Genomic DNA, 26,486 nt, shown 5'->3' with positions numbered 1-26,486 from the left:
AGGGGAGTCAGGGAGAGGGGCAGGGAGGTAGGAAGCGGGCTGAAAAAGAGAGGTGGAGATCAGAGAGAGAGAGAGCGGAATGGACACAGAGAGACAGAGAGAGAGGCTAGTAGCCAGCGTTATGATAAGTGTTTACTGCACTGTTCTGAGAGCCAATGATCTGCTCTTGTGTGAGTCATGGAGATTATTTAGACTGGTGACAGCGTGCAGCACAGAGCATCGGCAGAACTCCCTCACGCTCCTCACACTGACAACAGGAGACGTACAGCAGGCAGGTAAGCATGCCTGTCGCTGCATGGGCTATTGAAGCAGATTCTGCTCTTCTATTCTGTGCTGTAATGCTGCTATTTCTATCTCTCTCTCTCGCTCTCTGTGTGTGTCTGTCTGTCGGTAACTATAACTTTTACCATACTATTACCATGTTATTACCTCTTCATTTTGTGCTGTAATGGGTATGTGTTGGTTCCATTGAACATTGAACTACTGCTCCATTGTAAAACCCACTTTTCTCTAACTGAGACCGCTTTATCCTGAGTGATGGCGCTGTGTCCCGGGTTTTATCATGGCTTTGCTGGTGACACAAATCCTCTTCCTCTCAGCGATGTGGGAATAACCTGCTCTCATCTCCCCGCCAGATTACACTGAGATGATGCACTACTGCTCTCACCTCTGTCAGCCAGGGTGTTTGTGGCTGGCTCCACCTATAATAGCGTCATCTAATGGTATCCTATGTTGTGTCCTAGATGGTGTGTTCTCCTCCCTGTCAGACTGCACAGATTTGAGCGGCTTCCACTAAGCACATCGTGTTAGAACGTGCCAAACCAGTTGATACTTATGTTGGTGACCCCCTACACCTCCCGGTACTAACTGAGGAGTTAGAAAAATGGCACCCTATTCCCTATATAGTGCACTACTTTTGACCAAAAGGGAAGAATTGGCTCTGGTCTAAAGTAGTGCACTACGTAGGAAATAGGGGGAAATTTGGGATTCACTTGCAGCTATCTCTATATCAAATCAAATTGAATTGGTCACGTACACATGTTTAACAGATGTTATTGCAGGTGTAGTGAAATGCTTGTGTTTCTAGCTCCAACAGTGCAGTAATATCTAACAAGTAATATCTAACAATTTCACAACAATACACACAAGTATTTAAGTAAAGGAATGGAGTTAAGAATATATAAATATTTGGACGAGCAATGTCGAAGCAGCATAGACTAAGATAGAATAGAACACAGTATATATTCTCTTTCTGGTGCTAGACAATAATTTAGGGAGCCCTTTAAGAGATTGATCAGGATCGTAAGCACTTACAAATTTGTAACATATTGTACAAATTGGAATTCATAACATATCATCCACATTTCAGGATACAAAATAAATACAACATTTGGCAGGATATATCAAACGAAATGGATGACGTTGTACACAATTGTGCACTACTTTTGGGGATCCATTTTGTCTCGTAAGCGTTACTTTCAAAACTACTGGCTGAAATTATACAAAACTTCTATAGCATCACTTTTAAAATTTAAAAGTACATTAATCACAGATTGGATATACAGTCAGTCAGACAGTGAAACCGCTGTCCATAATGTTTTGGTGTGCGTCCCCAAATGCCAAACTATTCCCTATGTAGTGCACTACTTTTGAACAGAGGCCTATCAGTCCTGGGGGCTCCTGAGTGGCACAGCGGTCTAAGACACTGCATCTTAATGCTAGAAGCATCACTACAGACCCTGGTTTGATTCCAGGCTGTATCACAACCGGCCTATGGGAGTCCCTGGGCCAGTGTCGTCCGGGTTAAGGTTTGGCCAGGGTAGGCCGTAATTGTAAATAAGAATTTGTAGGAAATATGGTGCCATTTGAGACGCAAACTTGTTTGGGTAAAGGATGTACCCGGGCTATTTTCATGTCTGGCCACTGGATACTTATCAACTGTGGCTCTTATTGCAAATGTAGCTTATCTCTTTTATTGTTCCCTTTCTATCAGTCTCACCACGAAAGCTGGGCTGGAGTTGCATCGTAACAGGAGTGTATTGACTGACTCTGGTCAGGGGCAGACCTGTTGAAACATTGACTGAAATATTGACTTTAGAAATCAATAGTTATGCCACCTTTTTCTTTGTTGATCTGTGTGGGGTGTAATGAGACAGTGACCAGGCTGGATGGGTGCTATGTGGGTAGCTATTCTAGCACTGAGGTGGACCTGTCAGATCATCTGAGAAAGTGACACTGAAAAATCTCATATCTGAGAGGCAGTTATCTGTAGAGGAGATGGGAAAAAGATTCTGTCATGTGTTGATGTCAATTGAAGATTTCGCAAAAGTTATAATTAGGTGCACAGCAAATTTGAGATCAGAATTTTAAGACCCACAGTGTCACATTTAACACTTTTTAGTGTGTGTCTGTGAACCACCAAAATAGTGTTAAAATAACACTATTCGGTGTTGATAAACTAACACCCCAAGTGTGTTGGGTCCCTACACCATGGGTGTTGCAAATTCCAACTTAAATTAACACCTTATTGGAGCTGATGATGTTGCACTTTCTTAGTGTTTAGGAATTAACACCTGTGATTTTACAGTAACTCATTTTTAGTGGTTGTTTTAACACTGTAGGGTGTAAAGCCTTATTTGCACATTTATTTCCGAGGGTGCTTTTCGAGTGAATTTTAGAGGAACCAGTACCACCCATGACTGTGTTTGTTAGTGACAGATGGCTTGCCATCCTGTAGCCTTCACCAAGTGAGTGTGTAAGTGCCTCAACACCAAGATTTTTTTAAATCCGCAAATTTGCTGTGATTGTGGATGTCAAGTTAAGATTGGGTCCTATTTGGTTCACACGTTAAGCTCTCCCAAACACACCAGAAGATGTGTGACTTCCCATGGTCAAACAGCTATATCAAAGCTGCCATTGCTGATGTTATCTTTCACAGATATATTCATGATCAGAGGTAACTGTTGACCCCATAGTGTTCCATGCTTCTTCCTTAAAGACATCAAATCAAAGTGTATTTGTCACATGCGCTGAATACAACAGGTAGACCTTACAGTGAAATGTTTACTTACAAACCCTCAACCAGCAATGCAGTTTTAAGAAAATACCTTTTTTTTTAAGTAAGAAATAAAAGTAAGAAATACTTAAAGAGCATCAGTAAAATAACAATAGGGAGGCTGTATATACAGGGCGTACCGGTACAGAGTCAAATGCATTCTAGGTGATGTGGAAAATCTGTAGAATAGAATGAAATAGAACGGAACATAATATAACAGAACTTTATTCTATACTTGAGCAATTTTGTTTTCACGTGATGTTTTAAAAGTGCCAACCAAATCTAGAACCCCCTAGAGTCTATTGACGCACCGGTGCATCGATCTAAGTAACATAATAAAAAAATCCCCATTTAAAATTCATCACCCAAAACCCATAGAAATGAATGGAAGTATGGAGATATATACAGATATTAAACCTTCATCTAAAGGTAACCCATACAAATGAATGGAAGTATGGAGGTTGTTTTGTGCTAACAAAAATAAGGGGTTAAATATGTGTAAAGATATATATTTCCTGAGCTTTCTTATATCTCCTAGATTTAAGACAGACACTTCCAAACCTTATGATTCCCTTTTTTGACACTCTTTTTTTGACATTCATGAATGTGTTATTCATTGTGTGCCTATTTATTTATTTGTATTTAACATTTATTTAACTAGGCAAGTCAGTTAAGAACAAATTCTTATTTACAATGACAGCCTACCAAAAGGCAAAAGGCCTCCTGCGGGGGCGGGGGCCTGGGATTAAAACAATAAATACAATATAAATATAGGACAAAACACACATCACAACAAGAGACACACACAACACTACATAAAGAGAGATCTAAAACAACAACATAGCAAGGCAGCAACACATGACAACACAGCATGGTAGCAACACAACATAATAACAACATGGTAGCAACACAACATGGTAGCAGCACAAAACATGGTACAAACATTATTGGGCACAGTCAACAGCACAAAGGTCAAGAAGGTAAAGACAACAATACATTGCACAAAGCATCCACAACTGTCAGTAAGTGTCCATGATTGAGTCTTTGAATGAAGAGATGGAGATATAACTGTCCAGTTTGAGTATTTTTTCAGCTTGTTCCAGTCGCTAGCTAAAGCGAATTGAAAAGAGGAGCAACCCAGGGAAGTGTGTGCTTTGAGGACCTTTAACAGAATGTGACTGGCAGAACGGGCATTGTATGTGGAGGATGAGGGTTGCAATAGATATCTCAGATAGGGGGGAGTGAGGCTTAAGAGGGTTTTATAAATAAGCATCAACCAGTGGGTCTTGCGACGGGTATCCAGAGATGACCAGTTTACAGAGGAGTATAGAGTGCAGTGACGTGTTCTATGAGGAGCATTGGTGGCAAATCTGATGGCCAAATGGTAAAGAACATCTAGCCGCTCGAGAGCACCCCCCCCCCCCCCCCCCCCACCCTAAAAGGCCTTTAAGAATTAAAGGGTTCTTCCGGCTGTCTACCTTGAACCAAAAAGGGTTCTACCTCGAACCAAAAGGGTTCTCCTATGGGGACAGCCGAAGAACCCCTTTGAAACCCTTTTTTCTAACATGCTGACCACACTGCTTGCACGCATGTTGATTTTGTCCACCCACACCAGACGCGATCAGGACACAGTCAAAAAAACATTAAACATTTATAGTAATTTAGTTAGCTAGCTTGCTGTTGCTAGCTAATTTGTCCTGGTATAACAACATATTTACCTGAAATGCACCTGAATGTCCTCTACTCCAACAATGTTTTTTTCTATTGTGTTATTGACTGTATGTTTGTTTATTCCATGTGCAACTCTGTGTTGTTTGTGTCGCACTGCTTTGCTTTATCTTGGCCAGGTCACAGTTGTAAATGAGAACTTGTTCTCAACTAGCCTACCTGATTAAATAACGGTGAAATAAAACAAATGTTAAAAAAATAATCCACAGATTAAGGGGTAAACTGAGTTTGTTTCTAGTAATCTCTCCTCCTTGTGGCTTCTTGTTCTTCTTTGGACTTTATATGGTGGTTGACAACCAACTTTAAGGTGCATTACCCACCACCAACTGGACTGGAGTGTGGACCTCAGTTCATCTTTCAATCACCCACATGGGTATATGATACTAAAAACCAATGAGGAGATGGGAGAGGTGGGACTTGCAGCACGCCAAGCATCACAAATAAAACGAAGTTCTATTTTAGCGCGTGGCTACGCAGACGCTCATTGATGTGCGCGAGTAATGTGGGTGCAATGGTTGAATAACATATATGTGTAAATGTATTTTGCAATGCTCGTGCATGCGACGCGGGCATTGTGGTCAGCATGTAGGAGTGTAGGAGCCTGTTCTGCATCAATGATGGATGTTTCCCTCAAACCAGGTTTCTCGCTACATTGACTACAATTATCCCTAGTCAAAACAAGCTCACTGGAAAATGGAATACTGATGGAGATAGTTGTTATGAAGGTTGTTGTGAATGATACTGCAACACTCAAAAAGATGTCAGAAATAGTGTCAGAAAGGTGTTATGAAAGGTGCCTTATGTGTACTCACTCACCTGTTACCTTCTTATCTGGTCCATTTTGGTTATTCCTGCATGTTCAACTCTCAAACAAGGATCGTGTAAGGATAGCAAGGATCGTGTGAGGATAGCAAGGATCGTGTGAGGATAGCAAGGATCGTGTGAGGATAGCAAGGATCGTGTGAGGATAGCAAGGATCGTGTAAGGATAACAAGGATCGTGTGATGATAACAAGGATCGTGTGAGGATAGCAAGGATCGTGTGAGGATAGCAAGGATCGTGTAAGGATAACAAGGATCGTGTGAGGATAACAAGGATCGTGTGAGGATAGCAAGGATCGTGTGAGGATAGCAAGGATCGTGTAAGGATAACAAGGATCGTGTGAGGATAACAAGGATTGTGTAAGGATAGCAAGGATCGCGTAAGGATAACAAACAAGGATCGCGTAAGGATAGCAAGGATCGCGTAAGGATAGCAAGGATCGCGTAAGGATAGCAAGGATCGCGTAAGGATAGCAAGGATCGCAAGGATCGTGTAGGATAGCGCTTTACAGATTTTATTAGGACATTCCGGCTTTGCATTAATTATATTTTGCCAACCAACTGCCATGGAATGAAGGGTGATTGATGGTTGAAGTCACACTGTAAATGTGTTTCGGTAATGACCACAATGTTTTTGAGATGCCACTAATGAGTGTGGCCATTAGGCACAAATGACATTCTAAAAACCTTCAACTGGGGAGTAGGGCTGGAAGGCCTCAGGTTGAACAAGTTGAACAGGTGCCCAGTATCTGTGTATCACCCAGTTAGTCTAATGGAAAATAACACATTCCTCCTTCCCTACCAATATACAGTATATAGATACGCTCATATATATATTTATATGTACATATTCTTATTCCATCCCTTAAGATTTGTGTGTATTAGGTAGTTTTTGGGGAATTGTTAGATTACTTGGTAAATATTACTGCACTGTTGGAACTAGAAGCACAAGCATTTCGCTACCCTCGCATTAACATCTGCTAACCAATCAGATTTGATTTGATTTGATAGATACCAGCTGAAAATGTGTCTGAAATGTGTCTATGGCTTTAAGGCTAACGTCTATGTTTGTCTTTTTATTTTTCAGATGCGTGACTGTTTGATCTGTGAAAAAGCGGCCAGCGGGTCACACATATTGGCACAAAGGAGAAGCTGACAAAGTAAGAGCCTCTTGGTGGATTCTTCACTCATTTTATTTCAATAGGATCTGACTTTGTGCTTCACTCTGTAAGCTCTGAAGACACAGATCCTATTAACGGGGGCCTTCCGAGTGGCGCAGCTTGAGGTGTCACTACAGACCCGGGTTCAATCCCAGGCTGTGTCACAACCGGCCGTGACCGGGAGTCCCACAGGGTGGCGCACAATTGACCCAGTGTTGTCCGGGTTAGGGGAGGGCTTGGCCGGGGGGGGGGGGGGGGGGGGGGGGGGTACTTGGCACAAGGCGCTCTAGCGTCTCCTTGTCGCCTGCGGCTGATTTTGGTCGTCAGGTCCTCTGACACATTGGGGCGGCTGGCTTCCGGGTTAAGCGGGCAGGTGTTAACAAGTGCGGTTTGGCAGGTCATGTTTCGGAGGACGAATGACTCGACCTTCACCTCTCCTGAGCCCGTTGGGGAGTTGCAGCCATGAGACAAGATCCTAATTGGATATCACGAAATTGGGGAGAAAAGGGGGTAAAATACAAAAAATCCCTTTGTGAGCATGAGAAGTAGCATCCAGAGTTACAAGCCAATCTATTTCACTTAGGGGTGGCAGAGACGGTAGTGTGTTCAAGAAATCTGTAGTGGCCTTTCACTTTGTGGAAACAAACAACAGCTTAAGGATTAGCCTGAGCGTCACTGTATTTTTAAGTGTGTGATATTACCGTAATATGTGTGGGTTGAAATGTTCTACTGTATGTATGTATCAGACATGTGGTTAAAGAGTGTCTTCCTAATGTCATTACCAGTATATATCTATTTTAGTCCACATTTCCCTTTTTGTTTTGGCCAAAATCCATTACATAAAGTCCCTGGTAATGGCTTTTTAATGAAGTCATTTAGTAACATTTATACTTAGAGCTGTGAGCAAAGACAACATATCAGTCGTATGACCATGACTGTGAGTTAATATCAGAATAGTGTGTTGAGGTCAGGCAGCACTGTGTATGAAACAGGGTGAGGTGATCAGATTGTCTCTCTCTCTTTACGTCTGGCCCAGCCACACCATCCTTAATATCTCCACTAGCTGAGGCCCTAAGAACTGAACACGCCATTAAGCCGGACGGAGTTTGACAAAAACAATGAAGTGCGCTTTTTCCTGTGGCATCGAGTGTCTCTCTGAATAATGAGATGGGCCTTGTGGACCACCCTCTTTCTCCTTTTCCCTCTCTCTGGTTTACTCTTTCTCCTTCACCCTCAGCCCATTCACTTCCCTGTGAAGACCCCAGAATCTCTGGAATGAGGCATGCAAAACTTGTGATTTTTGAAAACACCAAGGTAATGAAGTTATGTTGTTGATCATTGTTCTTGTTTTCACAGTCCGCCACAACTAATGACAGAGCCATTAATGTATCCATCTATGACGCCAGCCTAGGCTCTCCTACAACCCACAAAGTAAATTGACTTTAGCAAGCAGCTATGTCTTCTGATACATGCCTAAATGCCATGAATGCATTTTGGATTGATTTCTTCAGTAATAAGCCTCTTCTAAAGTCATAAGAACATTTTTATTTCCATCTATGCTTTTGGAGATTTGCCGTAATGAGCCTGGGATGGCTTAAGTCATTTTGCCTGGAAGGATCACTGGCCGGTTAGCAGAGAAGTCCTTTCAACACCAGACACACACTTACACAGTAGTAATAAGACTATACCAAGTAGTCTTTGAAAAATCCACTGAACTACATCCCAAAGGAAAGTCAACTAATTTGCTCTATGTACGAGAGCATCTCAGTGCAGTGAGGCATCCCTATACCATCAGGCTATATGTTGACTTGCTGCAGGCAACAACACAGGGTTAAGCACACAGCCCCATCATGTGGCGAAATAAATATGTTTGACTGGTAGCCTAGTGGTTAGAGCGTTGAGCGAGCTGACAAGGGGAAAAATCTGTCGTTCTGCCCCTGAGCAAGGCAGTTAACCCACGTGGATGTGGATTAAGGCAGCCCACCGCAACTCTTTGATTCAGAGGCGTTTGGTTAAATGTGGAAGACAGATTTCAGTTGAATGCATTCAGTTGTACAACTGACTAGGTATCCCCCTTTCCCTATACAACTGACTAGGTATCCCCCTTTCCCTATACAACTGACTAGTATCCCCCTTTCCCTATACAACTGACTAGGTATCCCCTTTTCCCTATACAACTGACTAGTATCCCCCTTTCCCTATACAACTGACTAGGTATCCCCCTTTCCCTATACAACTGACTAGGTATCCCCCTTTCCCTATACAACTGACTAGGTATCCCCCTTTCCCTATACAACTGACTAGGTATCCCCCTTTCCCTATACAACTGACTAGGTATCCCCCTTTCCCTATACAACTGACTAGGTATCCCCCTTTCCCTATACAACTGACTAGGTGTCCCCTTTTCCCTATACAACTGACTAGGTGTCCCCTTTTCCCTATACAACTGAGTAGGTATCCCCTTTTCCCTATACAACTGACTAGGTTTCCCCCTTTCCCTATACAACTGACTAGGTATCCCCTTTTCCCTATACAACTGACTAGGTATCCCCTTTTCCCTATACAACTGACTAGGTATCCCCTTTTCCCTATACAACTGACTAGGTGTCCCCTTTTCCCTATACAACTGACTAGGTATCCCCTTTTCCCTATACAACTGACTAGGTATCCCCTTTTCCCTATACAACTGACTAGGTATCCCCTTTTCCCTATTATATTTATGGACAAACAAAAGCCACTAATAGTCTCACACTTCAGGTAAATGCAGATGTGATTGTGATATCTTGAGGAGATTGTTATTCTTAATCTTACTACCACTGGCAAGTTGTTGAAAAGCTTTTAAAACATTTTAATGATCAAGTTCAATTTGAGGAATCGCCATAGAATAGAAAAACGATGACTGATACAGATTTGAGCACTATGAATAACCAGCTCTTGAAGCTGTTTAAAGTGAGAATGAGGGGATACAGATATACATCTGCTAGAATGGAGAAACACTGATGTGGGCGAATAAACAATGTGCATTAAAGATTCATGCAAACAGCTGTTCTTCCTACAGGACAGACAACAGGAACCAAAGCCTGTGTACTCACATTCCAGATCAGGGAGACAGAGAGAGGAAGTGGGGGGATGTTTGCACATCATTATAACACTGTATATAGCCATAATTTGACATTTGAGACTCCTATTCCTTTGTAACTTATGAATGTAATGTGTACTGTTCATTTTTTGTTTATTTCACTTTTGTTTATGATCTATTTCACTTACTTTGGCAATGTAAACATGTGTTTGCCATGCCAATAAAACCCTTTGAATTGAATTGAATAGGAGAGAGAGAGAGAATAAAAGAGAGATAATACAGAATACAAAAACAAATAGAAAGGGAATAAGATAGAAAGGGATGGAGAGATTATCACCTGTCTGTCATCACCTCTCATCACCTGTCATCACCTGGCGGCTGATCAAAAGAGCCCATTGGCAGGCGGAGCACACAATCCACTGGAGCCTCTTCTTTATGCCAAGTACCAGCTTCTCTGAGGTAGACAACACAAGAGTCTGGCTCCAGGCATGGAGTAGAGAGGAGGTGTGAGGAGGGAGGGAGTGAGTGTGTGTGTCCTAGCATTTTTGGGGCCCTAAGCAGATTTTAGAGTTTGCAATTTTATAACTAATTTCACAACAAGTTTGCTGCAATTCTACACATTTTGCCATAAGGTGGAGAAATATTTTTGCAGTTAAGATCATTTCCAGCAATTCTACACATTTTGCCATGTTAATATGATATTTGTGTGAGACTAACTAAATCAATGGGGGCCCCCTGGAGGTCAGGGCACCTGGGCATGTGCCTGGTGTGTCCGGTCAGTAATTCGATCATGATTACTACAAGTTTAGATAGCTGACTAGACTAACTTACCAAAAATGGGATAATTGAGTTAGTGCAAGTGTCGGGAATTGGAGTGTAGAATAAATGACCTGTCGGTTTGGAATGAGCTCTGTTTCAGTTCCTTTGTCAGGTTGAGTCATTCCAATTCTCCAATTCACACGTGTTCATTAATACACACTTGTGCATGTGTGAAATTGGACAAATACAGGCAGCCACCAAATTAAATTATTTTTATTTTCAAGTTATTGAGCTTAACATTTCCCTTTTTTTGTGTGACATTTTCAAAAACCACTCTGACTTCATGGGCTTTGTAAGAGGGAACAGCCCCTGGTAGAAATACACTCATCTCTCCAGGTAAGGAGAAGACCATTATATATTCCTGTGGAGAGGGAGGTCCAGAGCTTATCAGCATCTTCATCCTCCCTTCCAAAGTGCTCTTCTAGCTGAAGTAGAGAATAGCTTATGCCTACAGTCTTGATGGACTCAGTCAAGTAAGTGACACTGCTGAAACTGGGCCTGAGCTTGTGATGAAACTCTACTACTGGGAATAGAAGCACACCACAGAACTGAGAGAGAGAGAGAGACATGACGATTATTAAAGCCTCTCAAGTTCAAATTAATTCACCAATTAAATTTCGGGTGGTATTAAATTATGTGCATTTTGAAGTACTGGCTTCTTCTCTCTTGTTTAAAGAGTCTATCTACTTTGCAATCATAAAGATAACTAAAGCTTTGATGTTTCAGACAGTTGGGATGTAGATTTCACACTTTAGATTTCACACTGTACGTAGATGTGCATTGTGCAAGGTTATTTATGACCCCATAAGCATAAAACACTCTCGCAGGTTTACTTCAAGTCAAATTTACACAAACCGAGTTTCTACACTTTTTAAGTGTACCAAAATCAGTCTTGGGGAAAAGGAAGCTTGGTGGCTTTTGAAGAATTAATAAGCGTGTCTCATTTAGATGTGTCTAGCGTCGCAGGCAGCGTCTGGAAGCCCCAGTTTCAGCCTCTGGAAGCCCCAGCTTCAAATTTTCTTGACAGTGTCTTTGATGATCTCTGATAACGTAGCGAGACTCCCAAGGAGCGAAGCATCAACAATGCAGAGAGTCAGTGGAGACCAGCTCTACTGATCCTGACTGCAGAGAGTCAGTGGAGACCAGCTCTACTGATCCTGACTGCAGAGAGTCAGTGGAGACCAGCTCTACTGATCCTGACTGCAGAGAGTCAGTGGAGACCAGCTCTACTGATCCTGACTGCAGAGAGTCAATGGAGACCAGCTCTACTGATCCTGACTGCAGAGAGTCAGTGGAGACCAGCTCTACTGATCCTGACTGCAGAGAGTCAATGGAGACCAGCTCTACTGATCCTGACTGCAGAGAGTCAATGGAGACCAGCTCTACTGATCCTGACTGCAGAGAGTCAGTGGAGACCAGCTCTACTGATCCTGACTGCAGAGAGTCAATGGAGACCAGCTCTACTGATCCTGAATGCAGAGAGTCAGTGGAGACCAGCTCTACTGATCCTGACTGCTCTTTATTGTCTGGCCTCTCTCCAGCATCGCAGAGCCCATCAATGCCTTGGCTTAGCGCTCTCATAAACAGTCGTTATCACATAAATTACACATTCCCTTGTCACAACATCACTGGGAGCGAGTACATGTATGGCACCTTTCTCTTTTCTGCTTATGTGGCCAATCTCCTACATCGCACCTTTGTCTTAGCTGGAGGTATATACGTCTGACTCGTAGCATTCATTCACACATTCTCTGAAATCATCACTGACTGAGCTTTTTGAATGCTAGACAGGCTGCATCTCCTATATGCCAGGTCTGGGGAACGACACAGTTCTGATGTGATGTCTAAATGAGAAGAAAAAAAATGTCCTGGACAGTCTACCTGTTGTCTGTCTGTGGACTCCCATCTGGCCTCAGGTGTACCAGAGCTGAACCTTCAGTGTTGCTCTTAATAATTTGAGTGATGCTGTTTTGAACCTGTGGGTGAACCCGGTGGTGAACCAGTGGGGGAACCTGTGGGTGAACCTGCGGGTGAACCTGTGGGTGAACCAATGGATGAACCAGTGGGTGAACCTGTGGTTGAACCTTTGGATGAACCAGTGGGTGAACCTGTGGGTGAACCTGTGGGTGAACCTGGTGGTGGAACCCGGTGGTGAACTTGTGGTTGAACCCGGTGGTGAACCCGTGGGTGAACCGGTTAGTGAACCTCTCAGTGAACCTGTGCATGAACATGTGGGTGAACTTGTAGGTGAACCTGGTGGTGAACCTGGTGGTGAATCTGGTGGTGAACCCGTGGGTGAACCTTTTAAGAGGCATACATAGGCAACCACAGCCCTGTTCACTTACAACACCTTACACTTTCCACACATTGTTACAAGGTTATACGACTGTTAGAAATTGTATTTAACCACATAACCTGTAGATTGATGCATTGAGCTGCATTTAGACTGAAATAGCAGAGCAATGAGCAAATTATCGACCGAAAGAAACCAATTAGAATTGATTTGGTGAGAACATGGGTAGACTTTTAAAACGCCTGCAGTGAAGTAGTAATCCAGTGGTCTTGGAGGAAATCTGTGTGGTAGTACTGGTCTCTCATTACTCTGTCATACAGACAGACCTGCAGAGGAGCAGATTGGGAACTAGACAGACAGGCTAGGCATGATAGAATGCCTCAGGTTAATTGAGTCTGGCTGTTCAGTGCCAGTTAGTTGTTGGTGTCGTTTTGGCAGAGTTGGCCGTTAGGTTGCCTCATCATTCTCTACAGAACTATTTGGCAGCCTTTCCTGCAAGTAATCCTAGTAGGATAAAAGGTTATTGGGTTTTCCACACTTAGTTCCACCCAAACTGTGTTTGTGACGGCAAAGCAGACAGTGCGAGTTCTGTGGATACAAGACGGGTAGTATGGGGAATATCACCCCTTCATCAGTATTCTACCAATAACTGCTGCTGCCTGACACATCCTAAACCTGATCCTGTCCCTGATCCTGTCCCTGATCCTGTCTCTAATCCTGTCCCTGATCCTGTCTCTAATCCTGAACCTGATCCTGTCTCTAATCCTGAACCTGACCCTGTCCCTGATCCTGTCTCTAATCCTGAACCTGATCCTGTCTCTAATCCTGAACCTGATCCTGTCTCTAATCCTGAACCTGATCCTGTCCCTGATCCTGTCTCTAATCCTGAACCTGATCCTGTCCCTGATCCTGTCTCTAATCCTGAACCTGATCTTGTCCCTGATCCTGTCTCTAATCCTGAACCTGATCATGTCCCTGATCCTGTCTCTAATCCTGAACCTGATCCTGTCCCTGATCCTGTCTCTAATCCTGAACCTGATCTTGTCCCTGATCCTGTCTCTAATCCTGAACCTGATCATGTCCCTGATCCTGTCTCTAATCCTGAACCTGATCCTGTCCCTGATCCTGTCTCTAATCCTGTCCCTGATTCTGTCCCTGATCCTGTCTCTAATCCTGAACCTGATCCTGTCCCTGATCCTGTCTCTGATCCTGTCTCTAATCCTGAACCTGATCCTGTCCCTGAACCTGTCCCTGATCCTGAACCCAACTCAGATACTTCTGCTACTACATCCCTTCACATCCCTCAGCCTGTCATTCTGTCTGTTCATAGGTTTCCTGGAAAGATGACATGTGCACCCCTCCTGTCAGCTGAGCCACTGTGTCACTGTGTCCTAGAGCAGCGCCTCCCTGCAGTCTCACTACCCAGCTCCAATAGAGGGCGTTGGGTCTGGTGTCACCACCCCCTGTGTGATTAATCAACACTGCCTGTTGGAAACAATTGTATATAATGATGTTCATCAGTCATTGCATCGTTTTTTCCCCCTTTACCTGTACCACTGAGATCAACCCTGCAGGACCCACTTATTAATGCTACCTTACAATTACTCTGGTGGTCACTATGGAGACCAACATCTAATCGAGACCTGTATACTGCATCATTGAATCTTCTCCTACTATCTCCTGAAATGTTAACCTCAAGACTGTAGTGATTTTTATTGGTATTTTTTGGGTTGTAAACACTAACAAAACATGCCCAGTGAATGTTACTACAAGGTAGTATACGGGAGGGAAGCGAGGTGCTTACAAGAAAATAGGCTTGTGAATACAGGTTTTATTTGACATTTATTTGACAATGTAAATGTGATGGACTTAGCAAAAGTTGTCATTTTCATCTGTAATAATATCTTACCTAATAATGTTCTTCCCTGTTGTATCTACAGCCATTCTCTCACGTAAAATAATTTGAAATCAAATGAAAAATCAAAATAACAGATTTTCCCACAGTCTGATATCACCCCTATTCTCTTCTTGGCATTTGTGCAACAACACACACTGTCATGTCTCCAGAATGATCCATGGCAAGTATGGTCCCTCAGGGCATTATTGACTTGTCACAAGAGGGCTGTTCGTCATTGGAAATGGGACTCAGACTAGCTGGATAGTTCCCAATCCTCCTCCTGGTGCAACGCTGACAGACAGTCATCACGCTGGGAAAGTCTCCAGCAATATCATATTCCACAGCCTGATGGCCCAGGGCCTCAAGCAACTGGAATAATGTAATAATAGGGAATTGATTATATCTACGCTGGAGACCAGACTGAGCAATGACCTCAGTCAAATGTGTTGTAAGTAGTGTACCCACCCACATGCCAAGATACGAATCACCTCCCATTGATGCGTATTGGGCCAATGGATGATTCATGAGACAAATACATCAACAATTGAGCAATTTTGTTCTGGGTGCCGAGATTAACGATTGAGTAAACACTTTTTTTTAACGTCATTTCAACGTACTGTAGAAATGTGGGCCATTTTTGGTTGACACAGTCAGATTTCAACCTTTATTCACCCAGTCAAAAAGACCGCCAGAAGTTTGTTGAATTCCCAATGTCTTATCACTATGTTTTCAACCATCTAAAAGCACAACCACATTCAAATGGGAATACAATATCAGATGTTTTGTATTTATACAGCAAGTTATTGTGTTATCACTGCTTCATCTAGCAGAACCAAATGACCTGGATGGCAGTTGAGATTACATTACAAGTGCATAGTGCAAGTGATCAATGCTGTTGTAGATTCTGACATATTTCTATTGTGAAGATCTCCACAGACCTGCGACCTTTGCATGCTATCTTGACCATGCATGCTTTCTATGATTACATAATAAGACCTTTATAGTTACAGTAACCTCAAGATGTGGCCATGGATAAGTTACTCATTTTAAGGTTGTTACATTCGTTTGTAAGATAGTCTAAAGTTAAGGCTATCTACTGTATTACAAAAGTCATATTGAATTGTGATACATTGACTATGCAACCAAATATCAACATTTTAAAGGAGATGTACAGGTCGTTCTGAAAGTATTCAGACCTCTTAACTTTTTCCACATTTTGTTACGTTAAGTGTGAGGAGCTCACGCTTCACTAAACCCCATGCACCCCCATTATCTGGCTGTTCCTAAGACATGCTACTGACGTGTATCAGACACACGCTGTTCCCACATGATACCACTAAAGGAAAAATGAATTACTCCCTGTACCTTTTGAGGTTGGCCCTGATAAGTATCTATTTCACCCTGAGGGGGGAGAGATAACAGTGTTGTCTCTCTCCATCCCCCCTCTTCTTTCTTTTTAAAAATGTAACTAGGCAAGTCAGTTAAGAATAAATTCTTATTTACAATGACGGCCTACTCCGGCCAAATCCGGACGACGCTTGGTCAATTGTGCGCCGCACTATGGGACTCCAAATCACGGCCGGATGTGATACAGCCTGAATTCGAACCAGGCACTATAGTGACGCCTCTTGCACTGAGATGTAGTGCTTTAGACTTCTGCGCCACTCACAATACCCCATAATGAAAAAGTGAAAACAGGTTTTTAGAAATGTTTGCAAATGTATTACAAATAAAAAACAGAAATACCTTGTTTACATAAGTATTCAGACCCTTTGTTATGAGTCTCGAAATTGAGCTCAGGTGCATCCTATTTCCATTGATGATCCTTGAGATGTTTCAAAAACTTGATTGGAGTCCACCTGTGGTAAATTCAATTGACTGGACATGATCTGGAAAGGCACACATCTGTTTACATAAGTACCCACAGTTTAAAGTGCATGTCAGAGCAGAAACCAAGCCATGAGGTCGAAAGAATTGTCCGTAGAGCTCCGAAACAGGATTGTGTCGAGGCACAGATCTGGGGAAGGGTACCAAAACATTTCTGCAGCAATGAAGGTCCCCAAGAACACAGTGGCCTCCATCATTCTTAAATGGAAGAAGTTTGGAACCACCTAGATTTTTCCTAGAGCTTGGCCACCTGGCCAAACTGAGCAATCGGTGGAGAAGGGCCTTGGTTAGGAAGGTGACCAAGAAACCAATGGTCACTCTGACAGAGCTCCAGAGCTCCTCTGTGGAGATGTGAGAAACTTCCAAAAGGACAACCATCTCTGCAGCACTCGACTAATCAGGCCTTTATGGTAGAGTAGCCAGACGGAAGCCACTCCTCAGTAAAAGGCACATGACAGCCCGCTTGGAGTTTGCCAAAAGGCACCTAAAGGACTCAGACCATGAGAAACAAGATTCTCTGGTCTGATGAAACCAAGATTGAACTATTTAGCCTTAATGCCAAGCATAACGCCTGGAGGAAACCTGGTACCATCCCTACGGTGAAGCATGTTGGTGGCAGCGTCATGCTGTGGGGATGTTTTTCAGCAGCAGGGATTGGGAGACTAGTTGGATCGGGGGAAAGCTGAACGGAGCAAAGTACAGAGAGATCCTTGATGAAAACCCACTCCAGAATGCTCAGGACCTCAGACTAGGACAAAGTTCCACCTTCCAACAGGACAACAACCCTAAGCACACAGCAAAGACAACGCAGGAGTGTCTTCGGGACTAGTCTCTGAAGGTCCTCGAGTGGCCCAGCCAGAGCCCGGACTTGAACCCGATCAAACATCTCTGGAGAGACCTAAAAATAGCTGTGCAGTGACAATCCCAATGCAACCTGACATAGCTTGAGAGGATATGCAGATAAGAATGGGAGAAACTCAACAAATAAAGGTGTGCCAAGCTTGTAGCGTCATATCCAAGAAGACTCGAGGCTGTAATCGCTGCCAAAGTTGCGTCAACAAAGTACTGAGTAAAGGGTCTGAATACTTATCTAAATGTGATATTTCCGGGGGGGGGGGGGGGGGGGGGTTATATACATTTTCAAAAAATTCTAAGAACTTGTTTTTGCTTTGTAATTATGGAGTATTGTGCGTAGATTGATGAGGAGAAAAAAAATATTTTATCAATTTTAGAATAAGGCTGTAATGTAACAAAATGTGGAAAAAGTCAAGGGGTCTGAATACTTTCCGAATGCATTGTATCTAATGCTTGGATAGTTTCATCTGAGCCACTGGCTTAATCTTATTTTTTTTACTTTTATTTTTGGTTTAGTTGGAGATGTGAATCCAACATATAATTTGATAACTTGTTGACAAGTTAATAGGCTATTTACTGTATTTGCAAAGTGATATTGAGTTGTGTTTGGTTGTCAACACGACAAAATATCAACATTTGAAGGAGATGTATATTTTGTGCCAGTGACCTAGTGTGATTTCAATTCCAGTTTGTCTACAAATGTATAATTGATATGTTGCATTCACGTCTCCATCTCAACCAAAAATCTAAGTTAAAGAAAAGGACATCAAATCAAACTTTAAATGCACGTTTAATAAAGTGTTATTTGATTTAGTCCTATTCTTTAACTTAGATTTTGGTTGAAATGGAGACATGAATCCAACATATTCATTATTAAAGGAAAATTCCTCTCAAATCTATCTTTTGGGATTCTTTACAGTAGTCCATTGTTGCCATAGTTCTAACATGTTCTGCTTGACAGCAATGACGTTTTCAAGATATGTAACTTTCAAATTACAGCAATAATCCATTTATGATGTATGTATGATCAAATTCAACATATTTCATACATGGTTTGTCTATGTTGAAAATTGGTTCCCGTGATGACATAATTAAGTGGTTGAAATTTCAATTTTTGCAAATCCAATGTATTTTCTACATAGATTCCACATCACAATACTTGACACATTACGTTGAAACAACATTGATTCAAACAGTTTGTGTCCAAGTATAAATTGCACTGTTCACTAACTCTCTCCCTGTGTAGAAACACAGGGGTCTGGATGAACCCACTGGTCCACTAGTTCTAGATTCTAGATTTGACAATCTGTAAAATAATGTAGAGTAACCAAGTGATCAGCCCTGGGAACTGACAGTTCATCTGACATCAAATATCAACAGTTGCACTGGAAACATTCAGGTGGAACAGCATGAGATAAAAACAGAGATGATGTAACTAAATGTAAACGAAAATGTAATCTACGCCTAGTGGTTAAAGCGATGGGCCAGTAAACGAAAGGTTACTGCATCGAATCCCCGAGCTGACAAGGTAAAAAAAAGAAGATGTCGTTCTGCCCCTGAACAAGGCAGTTAACCCATTGTTCCCCGGTAGACCGTCATTGTAATTAAGAATTTGTTCTTAACTGACTTCCCTAGTTAAAATAAAGGTTAAATAAATAGTCATAATTTATTATGAGGCGGCTATAAACAATAACTAGCAACGCTGCATACTCAAAGAAATGATTTTTAAAAATATAAACTGCTGAGGACTCATTTGAGGTGACAGACAGCTGTTGCAAACAAGAGTTTCTATTGGACAAATTCAGGTATTTTTTATCCCTGTTTCGTTTGCCCCATGTTTAAGAAGTGTTTTTCAACAGAATTGGTGGAATGAATACACCCCGTATCACACGTAAACACAGATCACTTTCATAGCAGCCATGTTGTATTCCTTCTCGCCTATATGTACTCTCCTCCTCTCACCTTTTCCCTTCTTTTGTGGACTTCAATGCACAACACATCAGCTGTACGTAACCAGGCGAAATAACCTTTCCAAGCCAAACCATGTCCTAACCGTTACACACAGCGTACATCGTTGTCCCCATATCAGCTAAAGTAACGTCCTAGTCAACATAGCTAATAGAACTGATGCGTTAGTAAACCCGCTACAATCGTGCAGTAACGTTAGTGTAAAGTCAGTAAGCAGTTAAGCAGTTAAGCAGTTACACTGGCGGGCCCCGGTGGCAATACATTAATAAAACCAAAAGCTTACCTTGACTTGGAAGAGTTCCAGTGTTGTGTTGGATAGTCATAGCCAACTAGCTAACATAGCGTCCGTCTGTTTGAGCCGGGTGTTTGTAAGTTAAGTTAAAGTGAAAAAAAAACATAATAATCTCTCCCTCTCTCTCTTTCTCTTGCTTCTACTTCATTCTTGAAGAAATCAATTTGCTGAAAACTGTTCAACTATTGTCTTACTCTCTCTATGAGTCAACTACTCACCACATTTTTTGCACTGCAATGCTAGCTAGCTGTAGTCTATGCTTTCAGTACTAGATTCATTCTCTGGTCCTTTGATTGGGTGGACAACATGTCAGTTCAAGCTGCAACAGCTTCGATAGGTTGAAGGATGTCCTCCGGAATTTGTCATAATTACTGTGTAAGTCTATGGAAGGGGGTGAGAACCAAGAGCCTCCTAGGTTTTGTATTGAAGCCAATGTACCAAGAGGAGGATGGAAGCTAGCTGTCCTCCGGCTACACCATGGTTCTACCCTACAGAGTGCTGTTGAGGCTACTGTAGACCTTCATTGCAAAACAATGTGTTTTAGTAAATTATTTGGCGAAATGTCAATATATAAATTCACTGAGGAGAATGGTCCTCCCATTTCTCCTCAGAGGAGCCTCCACTGGTATGTTTAGTGTTAGAGAAAATGTGTATATTATTTAAGTCTCTTTAGGTCAAAATGTTTCACAGAGCTCTAGCTTGGCTTCCTGAACTCGTTAGGAACTCGCCTTTCATGACAAACAGAAAGTGTTTTTTTGTTTAAAATCTATGAATTATTTTAAATGAATGTGCTATGATGTAACGATGGTATTCTTTGTCAGTGGCTGAGCTGTAGGAGCCAAGAGTTGATGGACAGTCGGAAGAGCGAATTAAATGGTAGGTGGGACATCCCAGCTTCAAGTGGTTTCAGATTTCACATACTACTTCACACAGGTACAGAAAAATGACTGTGACTGTGTCCGTGGGAACCAGGGCTTTTGCTCAATGCAAGCCATTTCAATCTACATGTCGATTTTTAAGCGAAAATGATGGTCGGAACCGGTACCAGAAAGGACACCTTATATCTAAGAGGTTTTAATTAAAAGAATCCTGTGGCTACATACATATTGGCCAGCAAATCTCAGCTGCATTTCCAGCTCCTCATACCTGTGTGCATGTCTGATGGATATATCCATATCATTTGGAAGAAGTACCATCTTCCTTCCCTATTTCCTCTTCTTTGTTGTTTCAATAGTCATTGTTATTAGTGACGTTATGAATGTTTTCCCCGAGACACAATAAAACAAACTGAAATGTCCACTAACACCCATGACCCAGATAATCGATTTCTCTTTCCTCCAGATGAGCTCTGACAGCCCCACACAAACAAGAGGAGCGAAAGAGCAGGCCAGGCCAGGCTCAGTGCCCATCATCACTCATCCTGAACACCAGGCAATAATCCTCCATGCATTTCCAATCTGAGACAGAATGAAACAAGGTGACAAAATGGACTCCACAGTCCGTCACAGGCCAGCAGCACTGAGCCGGAGTGGGGGGGGGGGGGGGGGGGGGTGAGAGGACACTCAATGACACCATAACCATATTCAGCATCACTGCCATTAGGAAGGCGAGAGATGTGACCATTTATGTACTGCAATAGCTGAGTGAATAAATGGCGTAGCTTTATGTACACCATGATCATATGTTGAATATCATATTTTAAGGCTATGGATAATAGCAGTCATCATCCATTCAATAAGGGCCTCATAGATCAAGTAGCTGACTGGGCTGGCTGAAGAGATTGGTGTCACATGGTGGCTACTTGTCATTTTTACAGGGTAAATGTGACTGTAATTTGTAGTATAATTTTGTATTTTTAGTGATGAATTTGATGAAATTGTAGGTTTAAGACCAATGAAGCTCTTCTGTGGCTGGCTGGTTGCAGTGCTTCAGTCCCCACTGTAACATCACATTAATGTGCTGAAGACTACATACAGTGTTGGGCATGAATATTTGAAGAGGCCGGTGCAAAGCTTGGAAAACTTTAAACTCGACTCACTGGTCCCCATGTTTGACAAGGCAACAACAAGTTGGCTGTTGCAGAAACAGACTGGCGCCTAGGCTGCATGTTACCTGAATGTTGTCATCAAACAAATGAACAATAGTGTTTACCAAATGGCTTTGTTGTACAACACACCCGCTTATTAAAATGGCATCTCATTAGCCGCATTGAGCAGCCGTTTTACATAAGATTAATTGGCTTTTTTGAAAGCACTTTCTTCATTATCATTCTGTGATGCAAATGGATTCACTCAAACAGCGATGTATATTTATATTCATTTTACAGAAAGTTTGGAAATTGTTAGGAAATGAGCCAAAGGTGGACCTCGGCTGGTGTGCTGGCAGTTGTCTGTAAAGAATATATTCACCTCTTCAATAATGTTTTTTTAATGGGAAGAGTACGATCAATTTGTTCCTGTCAGCATCCATCCATCTCAGAGGCTGTTTAAACTGTACATTACAGAAAATGTTCATTTGTAATCAGACAACCCTACAATAGCACAGCCCATATTTCTACCAATATACTGCAGGTCTCTCAGCAACACTTCCAGGTACACAACCTCTCTCCCACTTCTGTCCTATATTGGGGAACAATATGCTCCTATTGAATAAGGCTTTTGATCCAAGCTGTTTCCAGAGTGAAAGCTCTCTGAGTATTTACCTTTAAGATCAGAAGGAAACATGAAAGGCTTTGTGGTTCCATCAGTGGCGAGCGTAACGAGGACGGGAGGAATGATTCATTTGTAAACGAGCCTCTCCCAGGCCCTTCTCAGAAGTTTGCACTTTGACCCAGATTAGCGCTCTGCCAGAGGCCCACTGGGAATGGCTGGAGATGGAGAGCCGTACAACACACTGTACAAGTGTGTGTATGTCTCAGCGCACACACATCCACACATGCACAACACACATACACACACTCACAATACATTGCATGTCTACATATGCATATCACCGATCCTCCGCCAAGTTTCACAGTGCGTGCAAAACCTGGAGAGGCCTACAAGCCACAGTGTCTCGTAACCACTGTGACATTTGGTGGAGGATCGGTGATGATCTGGGGGTGCTTCAGCAAGGCTGGAATCAGGCAGATTTGTCTTTGTGAAGGACGCATGAATCAAGCCACGTACAAGGTTGTCCTGGAAGAAAACTTCCTTCCTTCTGCTCTGACAATGTTCCCCAACTCTGAGGATTGGTTTTTCCAGCAGGACAATGCTCCATGCCACACAGCCAGGTCAGTCAAGGTGTGGATGGAGGACCACCAGATCAAGACCCTGTCATGGCCAGCCCAATCTCCAGACCTGAACCCCACTGAAAACCTCTGGAATGTGATCAAAAGGAAGACGGATGGTCACAAGCCATTAAACAAAGCCGAGCTGCTTGAATTTTTGCGCCAGGAGTGGTATAAAGTCACTCAACATCAATGTGAAAGACTGGTGGAGAGTATGCCAAAATGCATGAAAGCTGTAATTGAAAATCAGGGTTATTCCACCAAATATTGATTTCTGAATTCTTCCTAAGTTAAAACATTAGTATTTTGTTGTTTAAAAATAAATATGAACTTATTTTCTTTGCATTGTTCGAGGTCTGACAACACTGCATATTTTTTTTAATTATTTTGACCAGTTGTCATTTTCTGCAAATAAATGCTCTAAATGACAATATTTTATTTGGAATTTGGGGGAAATGTTGTCAGTAGTTTATAGAACAATACAAAACTGTTAATTTTACCCAAACACATACCTATAAACAGTAAAACCAGAGAAACTGATAATTTTGCAGTAGTCTCTTAATTTTTTCCAGAGCTGTACATACCTTACATATGCATATATGCACTGCTGAATTCAAACAAGCACATCAAAAAACACATGGTACAGGCAGTTCTGTGTACGCACTCACATAGACATACTGTACATTCAACAAAACTGGATTGACTTTGGGGGATGAATATCAACCTACACACACAGACAGTTTTTACGAATGAAAACGACCAATTTGTTCAAACAACTTGTTTAGGGGATTAAATAAAAATCTTCCAGTGAGCTCTACAGGAAATCTGTGCACATCAATGATATCCTTTGCTTTAACTGATTAGGCTGTTTTAATGTTGTTGTTTCTCTTCCCCCAGTGACTGTCACCATCATGAGGCTGGTGTGGAAGTCCCTGGACAAGATGAGGTGTTTCCGTAAACGCTCCACCATCCCCTTCCTGGGGGTCCTGATCACCTGTCTCCTCTTCTTCAATCTCTACATGGAGGATGGATACATGATGGTAGGCTGTCTCTGGATCTTCCTTCCTATGATGTCATATTTGTATTTTACATTTGAGTAACAATGCTGTCGTTTTTTAGGAGGCGGGTAAAAGACCGCTGAGAGAGACATCAATTCATCCTTCGAACACTGAGAGATATGTTCACACCTTCAGAGACCTCACTAATTTCTCTGGAACCATAAACGTCACTTATCGTTACCTCGCTGGGAACCCACTACCCCGAAAGAGTAAATGTACCTTTTAATATACTTGTAGATACACATGTATTTCATCCTGAAAGTCAGTGATTTGTCTTTTTATTATTATTATTTATATAGTCATATCAATGTTTGTGTTTACAGAATATCTAACCATTGGATTGTCATCCGTGAAAAGAAAAAGAGGGAATTACCTCATGGAGACGATCAAATCTATTTTTGACCAGTCCAGTTATGAGGAGCTGAAAGAGATTGTGGTGGTGGTCCACCTGGCAGACTTTGACCTGGCCTGGTGTGAAAACCTGGTGCAGGACATCTCCAGGAAGTTTGCCCACCACATCATCGCTGGGCATCTCCTGGTGATCCATGCCCCTGAGGAGTACTACCCATCACTGGATGGGCTGAAAAGGAACTACAATGACCCAGAGGACAGGGTACGATTCCGCTCCAAGCAGAACGTGGACTACGCCTTTCTCCTCAACTTCTGCACCAACCTCTCTGATTTCTACATGATGTTGGAGGATGATGTGCGCTGCTCACGGAACTTTCTGACATCCCTGAAGAAGGTGGTCACCTCCAGGGAAGGCTCCTACTGGGTGATGCTGGAGTTCTCCAAGCTTGGCTACATAGGGAAGCTCTACCACTCAAGAGACCTGCCACGCCTGGCTCACTTCCTGCTCATGTTCTACCAGGAGATGCCCTGTGACTGGCTCCTCATTCACTTCCGGGACCTGCTTGCCCAGAAAGACGTGATCCGCTTCAAGCCCTCCTTGTTCCAGCACATGGGCTACTATTCCTCATATAAAGGGGCAGAGAACAAGTTGAAGGATGATGACTTTGAAGAAGACTCCATTGACATCCCTGACAACCCTCCTGCTAGCTTATACACAAACATTCATGTATTTGAAAACTATGATGCCACCAAGGCTTATAGCAGTGTGGACGAATACTTTTGGGGGAAACACCCCTCTACCGGAGACTTCTTTGTCATTATCTTACACGAACCAACTCAAATCAGCAAGATAAAAATCATGACAGGAACGTACGATCGTCAGAACGATATCCTGCACCATGGAGCTCTGGAAGTAGGAGAGAAGCTGGTGGGGACAAAGAGAGGAAGGCAGTGTTCTTCCTACATCACGTTAGGGGACTTTAAATATGGCAACATTGAGGTTCATGACGTGGACCACAAGATTGCCTTTGACATTGAGTGTGTTCGTATTGTGGTGACTGCCAGTCAGAAAGAATGGCTGATCATTAGGACTATAAGTCTGTGGACTACACCTCCCAGTCAATGGTACACCGAGGGACCATACCGTTTAGACTAAAGTTTTTTATTAATGTGCCTATTAATTTATATTGATTATATGTTGGATGCTCTATGGTTTATTTTATTATCCATTATATTTGACATACAGTACATTTTTGAGGATTTGAAAGTTATTTGGGTTGTCAACGTTGTATTTTTGTTATAAAATAAAATGCAGACAAATGTGTTTCCGTTTCGAAAAGAGCACTTATCAAAGTTTTACAGAAAAGACCATCTCTATCATAACAAACCGTTCATAAACCAGAGGAATGACCTGTGATTGCCTTTTCTTCATATGTTTTCTCAATAGCCGATATATAGCAGCCATGTATTTAATGTTGCAGCAATTATAATGACACAAGTGTGTTTTAAGATTACTGTGTTATTTCATTGTCAAGTGGAAAACAAAACTCTTGTTTTTTCCCATCTTCAGAGGAGCTGTGATACAGTCCAAATCACTCTGAGGAATGAGGTAGAGCTTTCTACACATACAGTATTGACTTCGGTGAATTGGGTGATGTGTGGCCCTCTTTTCCTGGAATTACATTAAACATTTTCTCTAAAAAAACAACAACCAACAACAACAACTTAGTGAAGCTCCTGAGCATTGGTTGAACACAGTGGAATGGCTGGAATGGAAGAAATGGAACAGAGTCAAATGTGTGGTTTCCATATGTTTGATGTATTTGATACCATTTAATTTATTCCATTCCAGCCATTACAATGAGCCCATCCTCCTATAGCTCCTCCCACCAGCCTCCATTGGTTGAACATATCTTTGAAGAACTGCATCATTTATGGAGTATTGTGTTCTACTT

General features: G+C 42.2%; 1 protein-coding gene across 5 annotated transcripts; it reads left to right on the top strand.

Moving 5' to 3' along the window:
* LOC129862063 (alpha-1,3-mannosyl-glycoprotein 4-beta-N-acetylglucosaminyltransferase C-like) lies at nucleotides 1-25,855 on the top strand. Of its 5 annotated transcripts, XM_055933395.1 has the most exons (8): nucleotides 1-275; nucleotides 6,692-6,764; nucleotides 8,002-8,078; nucleotides 20,676-20,730; nucleotides 21,196-21,331; nucleotides 24,020-24,162; nucleotides 24,242-24,389; nucleotides 24,504-25,855. In XM_055933395.1, the coding sequence occupies exons 5-8, from the start codon at nucleotides 21,322-21,324 to the stop codon at nucleotides 25,685-25,687; spliced, it is 1,485 nt and encodes a 494-aa protein (XP_055789370.1). In that variant the 5' UTR covers nucleotides 1-275; nucleotides 6,692-6,764; nucleotides 8,002-8,078; nucleotides 20,676-20,730; nucleotides 21,196-21,321; the 3' UTR covers nucleotides 25,688-25,855. The 5 variants fall into 5 exon arrangements, with proteins under 5 accessions (XP_055789370.1, XP_055789367.1, XP_055789368.1 ...); XM_055933392.1 differs by lacking the exon at nucleotides 8,002-8,078; XM_055933393.1 differs by having other exon boundaries at nucleotides 20,676-21,331.
* The last annotated feature ends 631 nt before the right edge of the window (nucleotides 25,856-26,486 follow it).

Source organism: Salvelinus fontinalis, chromosome 9, assembly GCF_029448725.1.
Source record: "Salvelinus fontinalis isolate EN_2023a chromosome 9, ASM2944872v1, whole genome shotgun sequence".
NCBI classification, from domain to species: Eukaryota; Metazoa; Chordata; class Actinopteri; order Salmoniformes; family Salmonidae; genus Salvelinus; species Salvelinus fontinalis.
The sequence above is the reverse complement of the archived record's forward strand: the minus strand, read 5'-3'. Positions and strand labels throughout refer to the sequence as shown.